At 45.3% G+C, this 23094-nt stretch overlaps 1 protein-coding gene across 6 annotated transcripts; it reads left to right on the top strand.

Annotated features, from left to right (window-relative positions):
• Positions 1-69: 69 nt before the first annotated feature.
• On the top strand, positions 70-22587 carry Lhx9 (LIM homeobox 9). Of its 6 annotated transcripts, none has more exons than XM_004860125.3 (8): positions 70-279; positions 1025-1136; positions 1365-1436; positions 6531-6649; positions 8372-8574; positions 9594-9949; positions 15704-15906; positions 17047-19546. In XM_004860125.3, the coding sequence occupies exons 3-8, from the start codon at positions 1409-1411 to the stop codon at positions 17302-17304; spliced, it is 1167 nt and encodes a 388-aa protein (XP_004860182.1). In that variant the 5' UTR covers positions 70-279; positions 1025-1136; positions 1365-1408; the 3' UTR covers positions 17305-19546. The 6 variants fall into 6 exon arrangements, with proteins under 6 accessions (XP_004860182.1, XP_087049987.1, XP_004860184.1 ...); XM_087193861.1 differs by having other exon boundaries at positions 1370-1436; XM_004860127.3 differs by lacking the exon at positions 17047-19546 and adding an exon at positions 19984-22587 and having other exon boundaries at positions 86-279.
• Positions 22588-23094: the final 507 nt, after the last annotated feature.

The following is a 23094-nucleotide window of genomic DNA, read 5'->3' on the forward strand; positions in this document are numbered from 1 at the left end:
AGCTACCACGGCAGAGGGGAGAGGGGAGGCGGGTAGGGAGGGCGGCACCGTCACCCGGACGGGCGATCTGAAGCTGCCAATCTCACTGCTCACACCCCCTTCCCCACTGGCGCGGGAGCCTGGCAGCAACGCTCGCCTCCCCAGCTCCCACGGTGAGGGGCGCACCTGGTGGGGAGTGGGTAAATAATTGGCCAGAGGCCTGGCTTCCCGATTCTCCCTCCACTTCCAGCGGCCCGACTGCTCCCGGGGCGACGCAGCCCCTCGGGAACCTGAGAGCAGGTAACAGGACCCCCGCCCCATCCCGTGTCCGAAACGCTTTGCTGCCAGCTTTGAGTGCGAGTCCTCTTCAGGAACATGAATCGCCTCCCACCCCCTAGTAGGGGCCTGAACTGGAGAGAAGCCCCGGGCCCGCGCTCCGATCCGTTCGGGGACGCCGCCCTGGAACGCAGAAGCCTCCCGATGCGCCGGGTCCGGGGTCCCGCTCGCGAGCTGGAGAGCGGAGGAGCCGTCCTGAGGGGAAGCAAGTGGGAGGGGGCGGATGAGCCACGAACGGCTTAGCCCACTTTTCCCGCAGGACCTACCGCCCACTCGCCGTCTATGCAGGCACCAGCTGGCGGCAGCATCTTTTAGGTTCACCCTCCTGGAAGGCAAAGGCCAGACGCCCGGGCGGGGCGGCGCACGGTGGGACTACAGCCCCCGCTCCACTCCCGGCTGAGCCCGGCTCCTGGACGCTCTGGCTTTACGAGGTTCGGTTACCGCCGAGCCCTCCATTAACACCTCCTCTGATTACTTAGGGGGCTGCAGGGGCTGAACGCAGCCTCAGAGCGTGTCTGGGGCACGGCCCGCACCAGACCCTCCGCCCTGTGCTCCCTCCTCCTCCGTCCCAACTGAAAGCATAAACAGAAAATAAAAGACAGGTGGAGGGAGCTGAGGGTCAGAGGTGAGGCGTTCAGGTCAATTCTGATGGGGGGAGACGAACTTCCATCCAGCGCTCCTCGGTTTATTTATCTGTTTGCATTAACAGAGGGACCTTTGGCGAGACTGGGGACTGGCCCGCATCCCTGGCCGCCACCTCCCGCCCTCCCTGGGCCTAAACCAAACTCCTGGGGGGAAACAGCTGACATCTGGACATCAAGGTAAGAAGACCCCAATAGAGGTGGCGGAGCCGGGGCTTCGCTGTGCCCGGAGCGCGCCCGGACGACCGGGCTTCTCGGGAGCCCCCAGTAAGGCCCTGCTGTGCTCCGGCCGCGTCGGTGCCCGGGGTCCCCGCGGGACGGGTGGTTCCCATCGCCTGGCAGATGGGAGGAGGTGTTGCGGAGCCCGGCCCGCACCGCCTGGCTGACGCTCGGTGTTTCCCCTGTCAGTGCAGCCACAGTTCGCAGCGCGATCCGCTCCCTGCGCGCAGAGAATGCTGAACGGCACCACGCTAGAGGCAGGTGAGTGCAGCCCCAGGCTCCTCGTTTTCCCCGCTCCTTTCCTTGGGCCGGCTTGCACATCGTGTGTGTGTGCGTGCGCGCGCGTGTACCCGTGAGTGTGCCTTCGTGGAGCCAAACGAAGAGAACTGTGTGTGCCTTAAAATGTAAACGCTTACGAGGCTCCAATACAGAGTCTGATTCAGATTCTCCCGACAGAGCGGGCTCCTGAAAGCTGAGTTTTCTTCCTTTTGCTTCTCCCTTCACTGTCTGGGCCTTTCCTCAGGATACGGGTCCGGGGTCCCGGGCCGGACGGAGGTCCCCGAGCCCCGAGCCTGCGGTGGCTGCGGCGCAGGGACGCCCCTCTGACCGCGGAGCTGCTGTGGGCGTCTCCTTGCTGGAAACCAAAGCGGACTGGCAGGAAAGACTCCCTTTCCCACCCTTCTAGGGTTTAACTGCAAACTGCCTTCGCTCACATTTTTTGTTGTTCGAGCCTAATCCAGAGCTGCCGTTTCTGCGCGGGGTCTCAGAAGCGCCGTGTAGGATTTGCTCTATTTTGGGGAGGGCTGAGGGCCAGTGTTGCAGCAAATATCAGGCAGATATCAGAAGCGCGATATTCTAGACTCGGAGGCCGAGCTGTTGGAGAAAAACTCCGGGGCCGAGGAGGGCACAGACTTGAAGGCAGCAAGCAGCTGGGGATTGGCGCTGCGCACGCGGAGGGTGTGTGTGGGCCGGAGCTGGTACCCGGCCCTGCAGGGCCCCGACCCCGGAGTCCGGCGGAGCGAGCAGCTCCTGGCGGGGCGCAGCTGGGACGCGGCCGAGAGTCCCCCTCTCCGGGAAATCGCGCTCCCGCTGCCCGGCTCCGGGGGAGGCTTCCCGAGCACATCCGAGGTGCGCCCCTGCGACTGCACCAGTCTGGATTTACCAATTGCGGTTTGGGAAATCTTCTCCTTGTTAAGAGGAAGGCCCGCCCGGCGCCTCTTGGCGGCCCTCTCATCTTTCAGCCCAGCGCAGGCTGCATGTTCAGAGCCCTGTGGCGCCGGGTTAAGGGCGCGGTTCCTAGCCCACGACGCTGATTTTCCCAGGCTTTGGCAGTGCTCCTGAAAATGCCAAAAGTTGGACAAGATTTCAAGCGCTGTGCCTTTTAGACCACAAGGGCTCTTACTAGGGGCATGGGATCATGGCCTCCAAATTCAGGTCTGGTCTAAAGCAAACTTGAGTCACCTATGTTATCAAGAGATGCACATTTGCAGTTGCTCCAAAGTGCCATCTGGTCCCTGGGCAAAGCCCTGCAACCCCTCTGGGGACAAAAAGCCATGCAAACCCCCTCTGGGGAGTTTGACTGGGCCTGGGCACTTTCCCCAGGTGGCACAGCCTGGGGTGAGGCTGACCCCAGAGGAAATTCTAGATTCCGGAACTCTCAATCTAAAATCCTCTACTCCACTGGAGTTTGGCCTCTTTCTCTGTTCCCTGAAAGTGCCACAGTAGCCACTGGGGGCTGGCGCAGCAGAGAGGAAACAGAGCCCAGTGGGTCGCATGTGCCCCTGGCTTTACAGACGCTTTCAATCCAGGGGGCAGCCCCTCCCCCGCCTGCCTCCTGCACCTGTCCCACTGACAGGATGGGACTTAGGGACTTAGCCCCGAGTACTTGGCCCAAGAAGTGGGGTGAGCACTCTAACTTTTTAGAGAATGCTTGCAGGTCTTTCAGCCCCATTCTGGGAGAAAGGGAATCATTTCCTTCTCCATCCTCAGCCTCTCCAATGAAAAGGTGAACCAAGGCAAGGAAACAGAGATGTTCTTATTTACAGTGCTTGGTGTCCTTTGAGGGTCGAGGGAGAGGGGCAGGGGGAGGAGGAAGAGGAGGGAAGGGCCTTTAAGCAGTCCCTCAAGGCTCCTAGGCATAAAGGTTAGGACACCTCAGGTCACACACTCGGTTCCGTTCAAGAGTCACCCCCCCCATTCCATCCCCTTGGCTGCTTCTTCAGGAACTAAAAGGACGGGGCTAAACAGTGAGGGACTATTTCCACAAGACTAGCAAGGACCTGCCATACTCCAGCAGACCCCAGCCCCACACCCAGCTCTCCGAAGACTTCCTGCTTCCACTGAGCAGCAAGAGTCCTGGCAGTTCCCTGTCTTACGGGAAGTAGCAAATCCCAAGGGGCACATGGAACTGGTACCTGAAGTTTTAGAAGAAAGCAGTCATAGCTAGGTTTCAGCTGGGAAGCTGATTGCACGAGGTACGAGGCCTGATAGACGATTTTAAAATATGTGTGGAGTGGATGAATGAATGAAAGATTGGAAGGCTTACAGCACTTCTGAACTTGGCTTCCCTGGAGACGCTCTAGAAAGTTCTGTCTTTTCCAAGAGTTGTTTAAGCTTTCCTTTCAGGAAGTGCTCAGAGTTTCATCTCTTACAAGGAAAAAGTGGTGTTCCTGTTTTTTGTGGTTTTTTTGTTTTTTTTCTATGTTTGCTGAGGAGGAGCAAAAGACAACCACCAAACTTAATTGTAAATACCTTATTTGAGAGTGGGAAAGGGTTTAGCACAGACACTAGACAAAGTGGGCTGAGGTCTGTATTTACCTCTCCTCCCCCACCCCTCTCCCTCCCAGGCACTGACTGAGTGAACTGGTGGCTCCTGGCGGGCAATCTGCCCCTTTGTGAGAGAACCTGCTGTCTCTGAAAGGGCCCAGCCCTCAGCCCCTCCTTGGGGCCCTTCCTGTGTGCACGTGGGTTTGAAAAGCTCATTGATTCCCATCCAAAGGGGCTAATTACATTACTTACAGTAAATAGCCGCCCTGCTGTCAGGTAGAGCTGCCAAAGAGTGTATGGGGGGGGGGGTGTCACCAGCTTAGTTCACTTGATTGGCTTCATTTTTGTGTGAAATTGTGTTTTATGAGCTGTATTCTGGCACCCAGAGGACCTTACGAGTGGCCAGTCTGCAAATAACATTATTTCGGACCCTGAGGAAGGAAAAAAAAGGGTGGGCGAGGGAAGCAGTAGAGGCTTGGGTTTCCTGGAAGAGGCAACTCCAGCAGCTTTAGACGGAGACGCTCCGGGACAGGAAGTCACGCTGCTACACCGCGGGAGGCTTCCCCTCCCTTCCTCTCCCTCTTCTTCCCCTCCCGCCTGTCTGCCTGCCTTCCTTCCTTCCTTCCTTCTTTCCTTCCTTCCTTTCCCTTCGCACTCTTACGCTTCCTTTGCCTTCCTTTCCCCCTCCTTTCTTTCCCTTGCTGCTTCTCTCCTTTCATCTTTTCAGATTTGGCTACAGTTCCGCCTGGGGCTCCCCCGGGCGGAGGGAAGCGGGTCTGCGGCTGGGAGGCCCCTCTAAGTTTCCAGGGTGTCAGGACGAAGCCCTGGGTGATCCAGGGGAGCAGAGAGCTCTCGGACTTCCTTTCTCTCTGTTTAAAGCAGAGTCGGTTCCTGTCCCTGCCTCTGGATCCAGCCCCTCCTGGGCCTCTGGCTGTGTGAATGAATCCACAATATCGGGGTATTGTCACTTTTTAACGGGGCCAGGGAGGGGCCGAGGCTAGCAGGACCGGAGGGCGACGGAACAACCTCGCCTCTTGTGGGAACCAGCCCTGCCATTCTGCTCGTCATTTCTCATCTTCTCTCCTCCACGACGAGGCGCCCCTTCACAGCCCCCCCCCCCCGTGCAGGTCGCCCAGTGCTTCAAGTCCCCTGTCCTGAGAGGGTAGTGGGGACAGCATGCCATGGGGCCAGCGCCTGGACCTGCAGGGGCAGATGCCAAGTTCGTCGGAGCCCTTGAGTCGCTTCCCACGTGGACAAGTTTCAAATGGGAGGCTAGAATCTGCAGCAGTTTTCTTCAGACTTGAATGGGTAGGGCTCAGTTGCATAATCACGTCTACAAGTCCACGTCCTGTCCCCTATAATCTAATTTTTCAAATAAGAAAATCTTTTTTGGCACGCTCCGGAGTCTGTGAGGGTCGCAGGCCTTCAGTGAGGCGAGGCAAGAGGCGAACTGAACCGTCAGCTGCTTTTCAAAAGTGAGTTGAGGAAGAGGGGATGGGGAGGAAAGGAACAAGCGTTCAATTCTCCGCCTCAGTGAACTGCTTGAATGTCTGCACAGCCTTTAGATATTTTGGGTGATCGTCCCGTAGGCTGGGGATGGAAAAAGTCGACAAGGAGGAAACTAAGTTTGCAGTTGATACTCTGTATTCGCTGAGCCAGGGTCTTATCTTGAACTGGGATCAAATAGACCGGCTCTCGGCCTCCTGCGTCAGGGCGCAGACAATAAGGGCTCCTTTCCTCTTTTAAAACAAAGACTCCTTTTCCCCTTTAAAGCGTGACTGCTGAGAACTCTTGGAAGGATACGTGGTGGGGGGGGGGGGGCGTGAGCGCGCGCCTTTCCCTGCGCGCACACGAGCGTATTGTGGGGAGGCAAAGCCCCCTCCTACTGCCTCTCCCCTCCATCCCCCCACCCCTTTGTAATGTTTGTCCCTGCTTGCCCATCACCAGGGGGTTGAGAGGAGTATGACAGGTCTTTGTTGTCTGAATAAAAATCCGTGGCAGCTCCAGGGAGAGAACTCCTCCTACTAAATTATCAAAAATGGGCTGGCTTTAGTCTCTTAACAAATTGGACTCAGCTCCGGCAGGAGCAGTCCCCAACCCAACCTACAGGCACTGCGAACTTGAGCAGCCAGGAACCGCTGAAAATAGCACTTCATTTTCTTTCTTTGTGTTCTAAACTATTTTCTTTCTTCACTAGATTTTTTGTTTTCTCCCCCCCCCCCCCGCAGTTGTTTCCCATTAGTAACTCGATCTCTCTCTCACAGCAGCAAAGATTCGCCTTCTTCTTCGCCCCCTTTCCCCTCAGCCCGTGTTTGTTTTCTGCACATCTCCTTCAGGGAGCCGCTAGAGCTTTACCACCCCCTTTTGCCTTTCCCTCCCCACACAGACCTATTTCCATTCCGGCTGCCTCTGTCTTCTCGCTTTCTTCCTCTTGCGCTCGGCCCCTGCGCGTCTCTGCGCTCCTCCGCCGCCCAGCCCTCTGCGGTCCCGGGGCTCTTCCACTCGGATGAGCTGAGGGCCCCGGGCGTGTGTTTATGGAAATAGTGGGGTGCCGAGCAGAAGACAACTCGTGTCCTTTCCGCCCCCCAGCCATGCTCTTCCACGGGATCTCCGGAGGCCACATCCAAGGCATCATGGAAGAGATGGAGCGCAGATCCAAGACCGAGGCCCGTTTGGCCAAAGGCGCCCAACTCAACGGCCGCGATGCGGTAAGGATGGGCCCTCCGCGGCAGCCGCCGCAGCCCTGCGCGCAGTTCAGCCGAGCTGGGTTCCCGGCCACCGCGGTGGGGCCTGGCGTGCTGTGGGGACAACTGCCGAGGACGTCCTCGGGGTTTTCTCACTCCCGCCTAGGTTTGCGTTAAGGCTCCTTCTCTGACTTCCAGCGTCCCTGCTCCTAAAACCCCAAGCTCCTTACCCTGCGCAGCAACTGTGCCCCAGCAGGCTGGGTGAGCCAGGAGCGGGAGGAGAGGGGCCTCTTGTGCAGACCTCAAACTCCAGTCTCCAGTCTCCCTAGACTCGGGGTCCGTCCTTGGCGAGGATCGGCAGCCACAGCCCAAGCGGGGCGTGTGCGATAGGAAGACCTGGGCCAAGCAGGAGCCTGGTGGCCTCAGTCTCTGGGCCTGAGGAACGGATCTTTGGAGTGGACCTAGACGTCACTAGGCCATTTCCAGTTCTCCGAACGCTTGGGGTTTGGCGTCCCAAACCCAGAGATTTTCAGTCCTTGGCACCGCAGCAGTTTTGCCTTTAGTTCGCGGGGCGGCTGGTAAAGTGTACGGGGGGGGGGGGAGTCAAAGAAAAATTGCGGAGGAGCGGGGCACCTACTCCAAATGCAAGAACTTTCTAACCTTTAAACAAAGTAATCAACTGCCACTGTTACTTACTCGCAACAGTAAATGTCATGTCCTCTTAAAGACTTGGTCATCCAAGTGCTTCCCTTTCCCACTTATGAGCCAGAGGGAAAGAACTACGGAAGTGTCCGGAAATGACTCCAGCCAAGCAGTGCTGCGTGGCGTGGACGCTCCGGTATCACAAGGGGAATCGGGGCTCAACTTCCCCGGGGGACCGCCTTGGCCGGGTCTGGCGGTGCTAGATAGCCGAGTGGGTAGACGTACCTTCATTTGCGTCGTGAAGCCAGGGCAGGTATCTAACCCGGGTAAAGAGCAAAACTTTACTTTTCTAGGCCCGCCAAAATTTCTTGAGGAATTTCAACCCACGTCAGGTAGTTTTGAGTGCAAAGCTTAGGGATAAACTTGTTTCCCCTTTTGTGGTTATTCTGTTTAAAAATAAAAGGCAGCAGCCAAACCTGGTGCTGGACTCTTCAAGGTGAGACTTACCTTCCTCGATGCGACCCTGATGGAAGCTTCATTTCGGCACCAAACAAGATTTTCCAGGATCAGGATTTTCGTGTTTACGCTGATATCCGAGAAAGAGGGGCTGTACAGAAACCAAGAGCCCTGATAATTAGCGAGCAGAAGGATCTGCCACTTACATCCCCATCAAAACAATGCCGATCAAACTGTGGGCACTTGATTAAACACTTCCCTTGATTTTGATTTTAACGCTGCCTAAGCAAAGCTAAAGACAGAATTGTAAGTTTTGGTGTAAAAAAATTTGAGCTAGTTCAGATTTCCTTTCCACTCCCCAATAACATTACATTATTTTATTTTCTGTATTTTTGAAGCCACACTATTCAGCTTGTAAGTATTCTACTTTGGGGAACACCTATCAGACTACTGTCAGTAGGCTCTCAGGCTGCCTAGTGTTTGAGGGATGCAAACGCTGGTTCAGACAGGCACCGCAGTGGCGAAGGAGACGTGGCAAAGGTTTTCCCCCGTCTGCCCCTGCATGTGGCTCCGGGCCGCGCTGCCTGGGATCCCGCGTGGTGCGGCGCCGCGCTCTGCCTCCTCAGCCCGGCTGTGCTCGCTTTGCAGGGAATGCCCCCGCTGAGCCCGGAGAAGCCCGCTCTGTGCGCGGGATGTGGGGGCAAGATCTCCGACAGGTACTACTTGCTGGCCGTGGACAAGCAGTGGCATCTGAGGTGCCTGAAGTGCTGTGAATGTAAGCTGGCGCTCGAGTCTGAGCTCACCTGCTTCGCCAAGGACGGCAGCATTTACTGCAAGGAGGATTACTACAGGTAAGTGCTGCTCACCCCAGTGCGCAGGCAGGGCCACCAGCCCAAGTTCAGTTCCCCTCCCGGGGACCCACCTCTGCGGTAGAGTTGTCTTTCCCCAGAGCAGGGAAAGTCACTGCGTTTGCCTTCAAGCCGTGGTGGTCTTCTGGCAGGCGGTGAGGGAGGCGTCCAAGGCCCAGAGGCTCCCAGCTAGGTTGCCAGATTCTGAAAAATCTGAGAATCTGAGAAAGAGTAATCTAACCCCCGACCGAGACTTGAGTCCGTTGTTTCCTGCCCTCCCCGCTTATTTCGAACTGAGAACTTGAGCATCTTGGAACTGAACTGGCAGCCTAGGCAGTAGCGGGTGGTTGGCTTGGGTGGCAGCTGACCTTGTAAATGGCTATGAAAAAGAGTGACCTCCACTGCCCAAACCCAAGCCTCTCAGTCCAGGCTTCCCTTTGCTGTTAGTTCGAACCAGACTAGAAAGAAAACTCAGCTGCAGAAGTGTTTATTGATTCTTCTGAACTGGGAAAGACAGAACTGTGTACAGGTGACCTAACCACTCTCAGCGGATGCCAGAGAAGTGGTTAAAGAAGAAAAATCTTTCCTCTACAACACTGTCCTTACCCAGCCCTGACTGTTGTGAGGCGCATTCAAACGTCTAGGAATAGCTTCCTTCACAGAACATTTTATAGTGAATGAAGTTGTTCATTTTGGCATTGCAATTGAATGTTTTCCATAGCTCTGTGAATTAGATACTGCAGGGGGTTTTAAAAACATTTTTGTAGAGAAAGAAACTGAAGCTCAGCACCTAGTTCTTCCTTTACTGTAAGGATATTTGTCCCGGTTCTCTAGAACCAGAAGAGGTCAAATGAGCAAATCAAACTAATGTCCAAAGTGTGTCCAAGTGTCATGAGCTCCTGGAGCCCTCCTGTCTCAGCCTTTGGCTGTGGCAGACCAAACCCAGGTACTGCGCGGTGGGAGATGGCCCCTCCTTGCACAGACCTTCCTTGCAGAACCCTGACCCTTCGGTTTCCTTCCAGAAGGTTCTCTGTGCAGAGATGTGCCCGCTGCCACCTTGGCATTTCTGCCTCCGAGATGGTCATGCGCGCCCGAGACTCTGTCTACCACCTGAGCTGCTTCACCTGCTCCACCTGCAACAAGACTCTGACCACGGGCGACCATTTCGGCATGAAGGACAGCCTGGTGTACTGCCGCGCCCACTTCGAGACCCTCTTGCAAGGAGAGTATCCACCGCAGCTGAGCTACACGGAGCTGGCGGCCAAGAGCGGCGGCTTGGCCCTTCCTTACTTCAACGGAACCGGCACCGTGCAGAAAGGGCGGCCCCGGAAGCGGAAGAGCCCGGCGCTGGGAGTGGACATCGTCAATTACAACTCCGGTGGGTCCCTGCCCCTACCCACCCGGGCACCCCTTGCCTGTCCAAGATCTGGCTGCAAGAGGATGCTGTCCTCAACGTGGCCCTGTTCTCACTCTAACTCCTTCTCGGTGTGAAGAAAGAAAGAAGAGATATAGAGAAAGAGGGGAGAGGGGAGACCACACTTTATTGAGGTTGTGGCAGAAAACACATTCAAAACCATTGGGCTGCAGTGACTTCCCTCAAACAGGCAGAGCCAAACCCTGTTTGTCCATTAGTTAATGAGGCCATTAGTTTCTGGCTCCCAGTTGGAGCAAAACAGCCCCAGGGCAATTCCTTTGTGGAAGCCAAATTATAGATCCAGAAGGAGGTTTTCCTAAATACTGAAGGGGTGGGGTGGGGGGGAACTTCAGAGCCCAACCCCAGTCTGCCCAGAGGGGGCAGAGACTGCATTCACCAGCCCAAAGTTAATCAGCAACACAGTAGGCAAGAGAGTTGAAAAACTGACTCCCTGATCTTGGCGAAAAGCAGCGGTAGGGGCAGGAATCTCTCCACTGCTGAGCTGGCCTGTGGCTCTGGTAGGTCAGGATGTCCATCCAGCCCACTCATTCCCCATGTGTCAGAGCATCCAGACTTCCAGACCCAGGCCAATTGACAGAGACTCCAAGCCAGGCCCACTGAGGAAGCTTAGTGGGATCTCATGCTGCTCTTTTGTCCTCCAGCAGCCTTCTCTTAATCAAAAACCAAGTGCAGGCAATAGCCTGAGAGTGCAGGTCCTTCCTTTCTGTAGGGGACACACCTATCATTTACCAATCTGTTTCACACTCATGCATCTATTTCCCATTGTTTGGTACCCAGTCCCCACTTCCCGTCTTCTAGGTAAGGATGTTGACAGGCCTTAGGGACCATAATCTTACTCTAAGACAGAAGCTCCTCTAGTGAATCCCAGTCCTTGGGAAAAGATTAAAAGCCCTGGCTCACTTTGGGGACCTCACCTGCTCTGACTTCCCATGCTCTGGCCCAGACCTGTTTGAGAATCTCAACCAGCAGGAGACCCAGGCCAGGGGAGACCATTCTATAGGAAGGGACCCTGGGGATCACTTTATTGTGGCAACTCTAGCGTCACCATGAGCTCCTCAGATGCCTTGGCAAGGCTTGGGTATGGGTACCCCACAGCACATATTGTGCCTGTTTTCTCTTTCAGTTCCCAGTGTCTGGCATAATGTATGATATTGTTGCCGAGTGATAAAGAAACAACGTCTAGCCAGTTAAGTGATCCACCTAAGGTCACACAGCCAATGTGAATGGAGGAACTAAGAACTCTTCTCTAAGTGGAGAGTTTTCAGAGCAAGCCTGTAGGATGAGCAAGCACTCTCTAGCCCTCTGCCTAGGTTTTCTCCCTTCTGAATCAGATGAATGAATTCTGGACAGTCAAAGCAAGTAGCCCAGCGAAGCTGCATTTGTCCTTAGCAGGTTCATGCTAGAGTGGCCGGCTGAAGAGAAAAGGGCGGGTCGGCTCCATACAGCCTTCACCAGAGTCAGTTTGTGTGAGGGCAGTAGGCACAGCCTTGGGTTTAACCCTGAGCAGAAGCAGCCACAGCAGGCAGCTGGGCAGCGCCTTCTCCCTAGCTCCTGCTGCGCTGGGTCAGTGGCTTGGTTAGGGGCCACTTTGCACAGCACACTTACTTCATCTCCTTTGATGCATGGTCCCCAGGGCAGGACAGGCACACTAATTGTTCTTTATTAATAGAAGATGACATTGGAATGTCAAGGCACTCACCAAGGCCTTCATGTCAGAGAGAGAGAGAGAGAGAGAGAGAGAGAGAGAGAGAGAGAGAGAGAGAGAGAAACAGAGGCGAGCTGTACCTAGAGTCCTTTGGAGAGAAATGCTCTCTCAGTTCGATAAAAGTCCAGAAGAGTGGAGGTTTCTAGCCGAGCTGCAGGCAAGCCTGGCTGGCTTTTTGCCTGTTTAATTAGCTAAATTTGATTTTTGCCTTGAATCTTATTTTATATTAGAAAGAACCAAGGGGCTTTAAGAACAATAGAATTCAGCTTCTCTTACTTCACTGAAGAGAACTAGAGTACAAATTTTTTTCTTAAAAAGAATGAAAATCTCCTGAGCCACTTAAACCTTTATTGTGCAAATTAATGTTGCCACAAGTTGTGAGCAAGTTGATGTCTTGCTCAAGACAGAGGGGAAAGTTGCCTAGGGCTGCCTAACCTGAAGAGTTTGTATATCCCTCATCCCATACAGCCTCTTTATAACATTCACTCCATCCTTTCTGGACTTTTCCCTGAGATAAAAGTAAGTACTAGTACATATTTCTTTAAGGTTAGGCAAAAATAATCTAGAACAATTGCTTCACCAAATAACCCCATTTTAAGAGTGTTACAAATCCAATGTCTGTTATAAAACTAGGGAAAGAAACCCTTCATCAAATTAAAAACATATTAAAATAGAGAAAAAAATGAGCCCATTTTCATTGTTTTAATTATTTTAGGCTCCTTTGGATTTTATACTGCCATTTCTGTTTAAATGTAAACTAGTCTCATAAAGGGTACCATTGATATGAAACAAGATAAACTTTACATAGTGATATATTTTCAAAACCATGTACACAAAGCAGGTTTGTAATTGAAAGAGTCTCAGAGATGTGAAAATTAACAAGAGTTCTTGAAATAAGGCAAATGCTCTTAATAAGAATGCCCCTAATTTAGTTTATGCCTCTGTGTGAATTAATTAGGCAGGTATTTTAGAAAAAGACATGGAATGTTTATCTGGAATACTGGATTGAAAGAAAGCTGTTCAGGGTGAGAAGATTTAATCTGAGATAGACATATCATATTGGGTAATTTAGCATAAATTAAGAGATTCACTTTTTGCTACTTCTCAAAATCTCCTTTCCTTAGGTTTGTTCTATCCCAAGCTGTAAGTGCCTGCTTGTTGTTAAATTAGCCTGCCACTGACCCCTAGTGGTCTCCCAGGAATCATTTAATTCTCAGAAGGTTACAAACCTTTAGAAACAAACTCCTTTAGACCATCTTGTAAGTGATAGAAAAGAAACTTTTTAGATGGTCTCATTAATTTTAATAATGTCAGATGTGTACTTACAGGTGGAACTTTGAGACAGTTTTAAAATTTGATCTCTTAATTCAGGGAAAGAATACCTCTAAAGCTTTAGAAATTCTGGAGTATGAGGAAACACAATCATTTGCAAGTTTACTTAATGCATTTGTAGTTAAACCCAAATAATTTAGAATGGTGAACTGAATTACTTGGTGGAAGAAATATATTTTCCTATGCAATTGTATAAGTGATAACATAGTCACATGAATATTGTATATTATAGTAATATATGTTTAATAAAGATCTGATGGCCTATCTTCTTATATACTGACTTGTATATTTCATGTGAAAATGGGCCCTGTAATTCTACTTAAGCCACTAAAATGCTCCACTAAGTTTCAAATCACCATTAATGAGTAGAGTACATATTCAGGAAAGCAATTTCATCAAATCTTACTGCAATTACTTTTCATAAAATTCATTTTAAAGTCCAGTGATTACAAGGTAGGTTGGGAATAATGAATTTCTAAGAAATATTACCATGGGGAAGAGGGGATGGCTAAGGGCATTATTTAAGCCTGAGTTAAAGCTTCCACCCTGAGTGTAATATACTCAATTTGATGTGTTGTTCAGGAAAAGTTACTCCACATATGACAGGAATGAAATCTTATTTGAAGAAGCCTTCATGACTAACGTGTGCCTCTTTGACCATTTTGTGGTGGGCACATTTATAATCTGGCTGTGAAATATGGCTCAGTTTACCAGACATAAGTATAGTTGTATAGTAGGCCATGAGATGTTATTTCATCCATTTGAGGACATGAAAGTGCAATTCTGTAGACTATTTGAACTTGACATTTCCCCATTGGGCTGAAATAGGATAAAATGTAAACTATATTCTCTCTGTCATCTCTGGGTATATGTTACCATTTCTGGTGGGTGAAAAAAGCTTTTTGACATTTGAATGTATATTTCTCTCTTGGATTCTATCTCAAGTTTCTTTGATTTTGCATTAATATTCACTTGTAATTTTATTGATGAACAAAGGGTTTAAAATCTTGATGGAATGCTTGTTGCATTCTTGGCTCTGTGCTTGACTTAGAGGATCCAAATGTAATACAGTCCTTTCTCTTAAAAAACTCACTTGCTCTTTCCCAAGTGCATGTCTTCCCACTTACGGGTCTTATGGCAGTGCAAACCAAGGAAACATTAGTTCATGCTTAGTCTTATTACATTAAGCAGAATTTCTTCTTAAATGAGTTTTGTATGCAGCTGATCTCTTGGTTAATGACTAGAAAATTTCTGTGTTTCTGTATATATGCTGATTTGCTGGAAAAAATCAGTATGTTATATGTACTGATTTGCTCGATAAATTTAAAAGGTAATTCTAATCAGACCATAGCAGGAAGATAGCATTTTATTAAGCAAAATGGGAGAGCTACTATTGAGATGCCTCACTTTTTTTTTTTTCAACATTCAAGGTTTTTCCCCTGCTGAATGGCATAAGGTTGATTTTAAATAATGCACTAAAAGGTAGGGTGATCAGTTACAAATATACATCAGATAAATATAAAAAACACAGGCTTAAACAAAACATTGGCATGCCCTTGAATTTGCAAAGTTGGTTGAATCAGTAAGTGAAATGTTTTCGCATTATAGTCATATTTCCTATGCAGAGCCAGAAAGTTTGGGGAAATGACTATTTAAACGTACAGCAGATGATGACTTCTTAGCTGGTTTCAAAGGCTGGTTCTTTTGCCCTTGTTGCCAAGGAGGGCTTTGGAGGAGGAGAGAAGATGTGTTCCTCTCTGCCAGACCAGCCAGTGGTACAGCTTACATCCCACTCACTCACACTCAGAGAAAAAAGGGGCCAGATCTGAGCGTACAAATCAGCACCATCAATGTCTCTCAACTGTGAGCTGTGGGAGCGCTTCAGGCATGAACCAAGAGAGGAGAAGGCTGGGCTCATTCTGTTTCAGAAATATTTATTAGAATAACCCCAAGGGAAAAAATATTTTCTTCTTGTATAGCCCTGTGCTAACCTGTTATACCTAAAAGCCCTGAAATACATTTTTTATGCTTTCCTAAGAAATTTGAAAATGTTTCTAAAATCTCCATATTTTTCAGCACCTTTCTAACTTCTTCCTGATAATGAAAGCTCTAAGAATATGAGAAAATGCTAAAAATTGGAAATGATGTACATTCTCTGATAGTTGGTGGGCTCTCACACATTTCAAAGTTGAGAGCTGAAATACTTGTTTGCCCTATCCTACATGACAACCAGCAATGCCTTCAGATACGCAGGCCTGTTCCAGAAACACAAAGTGTGGAATCTTAAAATACTGGGTGAATGTGGGTGGTCATGCAGTGCTGATATACATAAGTATATTAGAAAAGGATTTCTTTCTTCTGCTCTTGGAGGTCTCTCTCCTTCCCACTTCCTGCTTAGGGTTTATTCACTTTTCCAACATTTTCTACCAACTTTTAAGCAAAAGAAAATATTTAGCTAATATTTTTCTGTTGTGCAAACTCCAATTGAGCCTATAGTAACCAACAGTTTGCCTGACTTTTTGTCTAGATACTGTTCATGACTGGGTTCACAGCCTCTTTCTCTGTCACTATCATCATAGCAGAATCGTGCAGCCTGGCACCATTTCAGTTAATGTAGGAATCTCCACTGAGCAGTTGTTTGTCCCCTGTGACTGCAACAGGTTGTAACGAAAACGAAGCAGACCATTTGGACCGGGACCAGCAGCCTTATCCACCATCACAAAAGACCAAGCGTATGCGAACCTCCTTCAAGCACCATCAGCTCCGGACCATGAAATCCTACTTTGCCATCAACCACAACCCGGATGCCAAGGACCTCAAGCAGCTTGCTCAGAAAACAGGCCTGACTAAAAGAGTTTTGCAGGTAAGACTCCTCTTCACTGGCTGCGCATACATCTCCCTTTCCCTTGCCAGTAAATAGCTCTCGTCCCCATCTACCTGATATGACTATTTCCTGTTTTGCTTCTCAGTAGTTTATCTTAGTCACCTCCTTAGAAGGTATGCTGAGATTTTGCAGGGGCTTCCTGAAGGGTACTCAGAGAGAGACCCAGGGTCTTTTAAGATGCAGCCACATTCTCCCTACAGATGGGGAGAGGGTCTCCAAGCTGCCCTGCAAATGAAAGTGATGTTATCTGCACAAGTCCTAGCTCTAGAGATTCCCAGGCATATTAGGCTCGGGCCACCATCCTACATCAGCATGCTCTCGACAGCCTCATGCAGACCTGATGACCTTCCCAATTCAGGTGGAGTTTCTCCTCCCCCAGCCCCACAAAAGCCAAAAGTATAGTTAGCATCTTGGCAACTAATTGGAGCAAATTTAACAACCCATAATTAAAAGCTGGGAGTTAGTTCTGTGGTCCAAATGCTTCCCCAAATTCATCATGGTAAGAATATGTAACTATGCAATTATAATGGCTTGCTGTGCATCACCTGTGAGCTCTACTTCTCGGTGACAAACCACAGGTATTTTGGATTTTGACAAGTTGTCTCACGCTGATTTGAGTCTGTGGCCGGGGAGGACATATTATTGGGTGTCAGACTCAAGAGTAGTTTAAACCGTTTCAGTGATGTTCATTTCATAGAAGTGGTTTTTACCTCGCAACAGTAGGTGCCCCTGCTTCTCATTCTCAAAAGACAACTCTTGAGGAATCGGGGTGTATTTCTCCCCTTTTATCTCTGTGCCTTTATTTCCTTGGTATCTCCAGCGAAGCATCAATGGTCCCAGGTGGCACTTGTTGATGCTGATTTGATGACCTTCCAGATTGGCTGGGGGGAAATATGTGCAGCTGAGGGAGAATACATCTGCAGTGTCGCTAGCATTACTCTGTTTTAAAACAGAGGAAAAAAAGTCCTTTCCTTCCCAAGGACAGTAAGCAATTATATTTTAAAGAAGAAATATTTTTAAAAAGAGGAAATAGGAAGAAAAAAAAAGAAAGGAAGAAAGAGAGAAAAAAATATATAAAAGTAAACATCGGTAAAGAAATCAATTGGGATTGGTTTGCAGGTTTGGTTCCAAAACGCACGAGCCAAATTCAGAAGGAACCTTTTGCGGCAGGAGAATGGGGGTGTTGATAAAGCCGATGGCGCGTCGCTTCCGGCCCCGCCCTCAGCAGACAGCGGAGCCCTCACTCCACCCGGCACTGCGACCACTTTAACAGACCTGACCAATCCCACTATCACTGTAGTGACATCTGTGACCTCTAACATGGACAGCCACGAATCCGGAAGCCCCTCACAAACTACCTTAACGAACCTTTTCTAACATTGGTTTATTTTTTTTAATTCTTCCTCTTTATTATTATTCTAATTATTATTATATTATTATTTACAAGACTTTTTTTTTTTTCCTTCTAACCCGTAAAATATTTGGGGAATAAAAATAATAGCTTGGTGTGTAGCATCTGCAGCCACTTGGCAAATGAGTTTACAGTATTGTCTCCTTTAAGTAAACATAGTTTGTCTACAAAGTGTATTTGGATTTTTTTTTTCTTTAATTAGGTCTCTTAGTTGGTGACGGGAGTTTTTGAATCATTCTAATAAGTGCCTCTTAAAATTGTATGTTACTTATTTCCAGAATCTCGAAGAAAAAAAAGAGTGGTATTATGATGAGCAAGTAATCATATTCCTGCTTAAGTGATTAGAACAATGAACCAGATAATGAGTTATTCTTAAAATCCTGTGATTATATGTATGATTATCGAATTTTGAAATCTTCACATTTAAAAAATTTTAAGACTAAATAAAGTGTACTGAGTATTCCTATCTCTTATCTGAACTGTTAATTCAAATGAGGAATGTGATTTAACAAAGAACTTAATAATAGTAATTTTAAATAGTCATGATTAACTAGGTGGGAAATTTATTCCAGAAATGTGACTTTTCCTTCTCTTAGGGATTAAAGTCCTCAGGTTTTTTTTTTTTTTTTTACTTAGTTATTTCCTTTTCAACATTTAAAAAATTAAACTCCCTGTGTATCCATGAAATTTCCAATTAGAATTTATAGCTCTATACTTTGACCTCTTAAAGCTAAAAAAGAAAACAAAAAACCACCTAACAAACAACAACAAAATGTAAAAAGCTCTGAAACCATTCTTTCCACCTTACTTTTTTTCTTAAGGAAAATGGAAATAAGCAAAATATAATTTTTTAAGAAGTCAAAAAATTTGGTATACTTTAATTAATAAGTCTATTAATTGGCTTCAGCTGTACCATGATATTGTATCTGACATTCTATATGAATAATTTTTTTAAAAAACAACTTAGTAAAATGGCACCAACAATGATAATTCTTTGGCTTTGTTTTCTTTTTGGCATATGTTGATTTATATATAAAAATACTTTTCTGACATTTGAGATTTGAAATTAGTCTTAAAATAGATAAACTCAGAAGCCTTGTGGATGCTGATCTGAATATATTTCCTAGTTTACAGTAGCATTTTTTTCCTTTTAATTTAAGGTAAAATCTTAATGGTCTGGGCAGTGGTGAATGTTCATCTATATGCTTCTGTTGTAGTTAAATACCAATTAGATTGTGGATTTCCTAAAAAAAATAAAAATAAAAAGAAGTCAAGATATATGTCTTGCTTTAGTGGATTGTTAAGAATAACTTTGCACATATTCTCCACTTTTTTGGACCCCTTAAATCTCCTCTGATGGTCTAGGTGGCTATTTAATAGATTTTCAAGGTGTCCTCTGGCTGTATAAATGTGTGGTTACATATTGACAGTTCACTGCCCACATTAAAGTGCATTATTGTAACTTTTGCTCAGGGTCTTTAGAAAATTAGCACAGAAAGTAGCTTATTTTTAAAAAAAAGATGATGGAAGATAAGTTAACACTGTAACAGAAGAAAGGTGTGATTGCCATTATATATTTAGCAAGTGTGGTTATCATCTTATATGGAGCTTAAATCTTGACTTTTCATATTTCTATTACATTTTGGGCATTTACCACTAACCAGACCAAACAACCTTGGTAAGGCTAAGATCTTATTAATACACTTTTACAGGTAAAATATTGATACTTATAAATTTTGTTCTTTGACAGAACAATATATGGTACTATAGATCTACTTTATTAAGTAGACTAATTATAACTCAGTTCTCCTATGTGCCTTATGATATAACTTGGAAGTAAGTTTGTGAAAATCAGGATTATATGTGTTGTTTGTTAAATTAACTGTTTTAAGCCCTTTTGACACCTCACTAGTTTTGTACTGTTTTACCTCTTATTTCTGAAACTCTTTTTATGGTGTATCCTGTTAGAGGGGACAAACATGTCATAGAAAGCAGTTGTGCACTCTTTCAAATATAGTTGATAAATTCAATAATCTTATATATTGAGCTTCGTGTTTATAGTACAGTAAGTGGTCTAGCAAAATTGTCCATGTTTCTTTGTTTATTGATAAATGCATTGTATAGAAACTATTTCCCCTAAATATTTATGGACCAAACAATTGTGATATATCCTATTAAATTTGTGTGAATAAACCATTTTGAATCTAAGGAGTTTTATTTCCCATCAGTTTTATTTAAATTTTACTGGTTTTAGTGTCTTTTCACTATATGTAAAAGCTATTAAAATGATAGTATATATTTTTAATGTTCAAACATACAATAGTTTTAGATTTCCAGACTTTTCTGATTCATATAAATTGCACACACCATTGCGTATGCAATGTCATTCCATCTTGAATTACCTTTAAATATATTTGCTTATAATAAAAGTAATGCCCCACCAATTTGCCTCACTCCAATTTTAAGAATAAAAAATAAATTTAGCAGATAAAGTAATTGCATGAAAAGAAACCTTAAATATGAGTAAGAGTTAATGCTAGGTCTATTGAGCAAAAATGAATATTTGTAAGTCTAAATAGAAATTGCAGACCCCTAAAAGCCACGTTGCTCTGTAGTTAATAAATTGTCACTATGATTTTTTTCAGGGAGAACAAATCTTGGGGCATTACAGCCAAACATCCCGACGTTTGAAAATTCCCTAAAGTATTAAAAGAAGGGGAAAAGTTTGATCGGAAATCCACTGCAGTGAAGACAAAGACACTATTAGGTTACGATAATCATACATTTAAAAATTTATTGAGCCAAAAAAAACGATAGAGAGAGAGTGAGACTTAAATGTCATTTATTGAATGTTAACAAAACTTCTGTTCTTTATGATGTCTAACACAAATGAAGGCTTCAAATTATGTGATTTTTAAAAAATTAGATAAACTATGTATAAACCAGAGCAACCTGGCAGTAATATGCCCACACCATATTTGGAGAAAACTATTACTGAAAAAAAAAATCCCACACATTTGTCAAGCACAATAGTTGTAAAATAAAGTCCAGAAACATTCATTTCACCTGCTTGCTAATGTGTATTAGTCCTATCTGTTAATGGCATTTTCCAATTGTAAATTCAAAGAAAAGCTATCACTCATTTAAGAGTATAGGGATCAAAATGCAGTAATTTTAGTATTATTGTTTATTACTTCCTTTTTAAACAGAAATCTCTGCATGCACTTTTACATCTGTCACCTCCAGTGTTCATCTCTGTAACAATGACTTATCTTTGCTGTTTCTTGTATGATAAATAGCTTTCATTAATAAACATTTTATTTGACGCAAACATAGTTAACTTTATGTTAAACACACACTGTTGAAATTAATTTTGAACACTGTCTTAAAGAGGCAGCACAGTACATTTGCAATTTGTTATACTTAGGAAAAATTCAAACAATACAATGAGGTGAAATTGTGGTAGTCTAGGATGAAATTACTTTGTTTTTAATTTTCATGATTTATTTTATTTTATATTTCATTGGTACATACATGAAAAATAAAAATGTAAACCCAAATTACAGCAAAAGCAAATCTCAGAATAAATTATTGTGCAAAATTGCAGCAACTTTTTCAGATCAGGGTAAAATACATGGATCCTGTATGAGTTTATGTGCTCACTATGCAGTGAGCAAATTTATTGAAGTATGCAAACATATTCTGAACTATGAAAAGATCCAATCTTTGCATAGTTCACATTACATTGATATCACAAACAAAGGAGCAGGTGGAAAGAAAAAACATTTGGGAATGAGGTCTTTTTAATTGTTAAAGGAAATATTTGAAGAAAGAATTTTTTAACTATTCCTGTTCAGCTGTATATCCAAAGCATATGTTAAACAAATTAACATAAAAATACTTTCCGGAAAATTTTTCATTATGATAAAACTTTTATTATATACAAATGAACCCTATGTAAATGATGTAACTTTTATGAATAACAGACATTAAATATTTCACTTACATATATTCTCAGAATTTTGAATGTTTTCTTAAATGCTTCCTCTTCCTGAATACTAAAAAAAGAAAAAAATGAAGAAGAGAAAGGGAGAGAGGCAACGTACTACTTACTACTTCTTCTACTACTAAAGAGCAATGCATCATGACAAGTAGGCTGTTTTGAGTGATCAAGGAACATGTTGGTTTTGTCAGTAACTTGAATGTTTATGTCTCATTGAAACCTCATCTGTGGCTACAGGAACCTAAATAGATTTTCCAATGCATTTTCAGCCAGTTTATTCACATCTTTGTCCTACAAGCTTTGCCTTCTTTCCGAGTTCTGTCACCTATGGCATTTTCGTTTAGAAATATTTTTGGAACTTTGCCTGGCATTACAGACCTTTAAATATTTGTCTGGTATGTGAAATGTGGGAAGAGACCAAAGAAGGAAGGAACACAACTGAAATTAGATATTTTTTTAAAAATGCAAATTTGAAACAGTCACATTTTAAAAAGGAAAGAGAAATGGAGCACTGATTATGTAAACAGGAAGAGGAAAAAGCTTGTGATGCAGAGCTGGACGATCATCACACTTGCCCATGACAGACAGCTGTCCCTGACGCGGGGCAATGACAAACTTATTGTCTGGCATGGAATGGAAAATGTGGACTTCTTAGATGGACGCAAGGCATCAAGTTTTTACAGCTTCTACCTCCCAGATGCCTGTGTTAGTCTAACTTCTGGCAAAATGATCTTGGGCACAAAAAGCTTTCCTGAGAGTTAGTGTCTGTGAGCTTTGGTTGAGTAGCCACTTAAAGGTTGATTTACATAGGAGATAGGTTTTTGATACCTCAAATAAGGATAAAACTTCATAATAAAGAAACCAAAGGAGACATCCTTGAAATCTCAGTGATTTTTCATTAACTAAAATATAGATAGCTCTATTTAACAAAATCCCAGTGGAATCTACTGTACATTTGTTGTGGAGTCAAAACATTTTTTTTTATTAACCACATATGGCAGTGTGCCTGAAAAGGATGTTGTGGTGGAAAGCATTAGAAATGGGAAGTTCTGAAATGGAAATTCAAACTCATGTTATTCTAGGCTCTTAAAGAGAATATTAGGGAGGGCCAGGGATTTAGCTCAGTGGTTCCGGTGCCTGCCTCGAAAGCACAAGGTCCCGAGTTCGATCCCCGGTACCAAAAGAAAAAAAAAGAAAACATTAGAGAATATTAGGGATAATGCAGTTATGAAAAATAAATACAAAACGCCTAATTTTGTATGGAGTTTTGTTATTTAATTTTTGACTATATTAAAAACAAAGTTAGCTTAACTTGCAAAAAGAGCATGTACTCTCCAGGTAATTCAGTTCATTTAGCATTTTGTGATCATTAGACATCAGGGGAAATTACGGAGGCCAGGATTTAGTTTAAATTGAGAAAAAATACCACTGCATTTTCTTTGAATATGACCATAGATTAATTCTGTATTGGCCTTGTGGATCTCTTTTCTATTTTTAGTGACAGAGAATAAAATTTTGAATATTGAAATTAGACAAAACCCTGATGCAAGATCATTACAGTGTCAAAATAAGAAGTTATTTTCTTTGTGATTTGTTATTGACTTTAAGCATTTTAAAAATCATACTCTCCTCCCATTACATTCTTTAGGATATTAAGATTTTCCCGTATTTCAAAATAAGTTAAAATTCTAAGTTAATATACTATTTTGAATATCCTCTTGGGAGATTTCCATTTCATTTCACCCAGTTCCAT

This window comes from Heterocephalus glaber, unplaced genomic scaffold (assembly GCF_053883595.1).
Source record: "Heterocephalus glaber isolate CG9 unplaced genomic scaffold, H.glaber_assembly_v1.0 deba00001600, whole genome shotgun sequence".
NCBI classification, from domain to species: Eukaryota; Metazoa; Chordata; class Mammalia; order Rodentia; family Bathyergidae; genus Heterocephalus; species Heterocephalus glaber.

Excerpts from the sequence above, each read along its gene's own strand:
- Lhx9 (XM_004860124.3), top strand. The coding sequence starts at position 6,476 with ATGGAAATAGTGGGGTGCCGAGCAGAAGACAACTCGTGTCCTTTCCGC. Across the intron at positions 6,650-8,371 it reads AACTCAACGGCCGCGATGCG|GGAATGCCCCCGCTGAGCCC; the intron begins GTAAGGATGGGC and ends CTCGCTTTGCAG. Across the intron at positions 8,575-9,593 it reads TGCAAGGAGGATTACTACAG|AAGGTTCTCTGTGCAGAGAT; the intron begins GTAAGTGCTGCT and ends GTTTCCTTCCAG.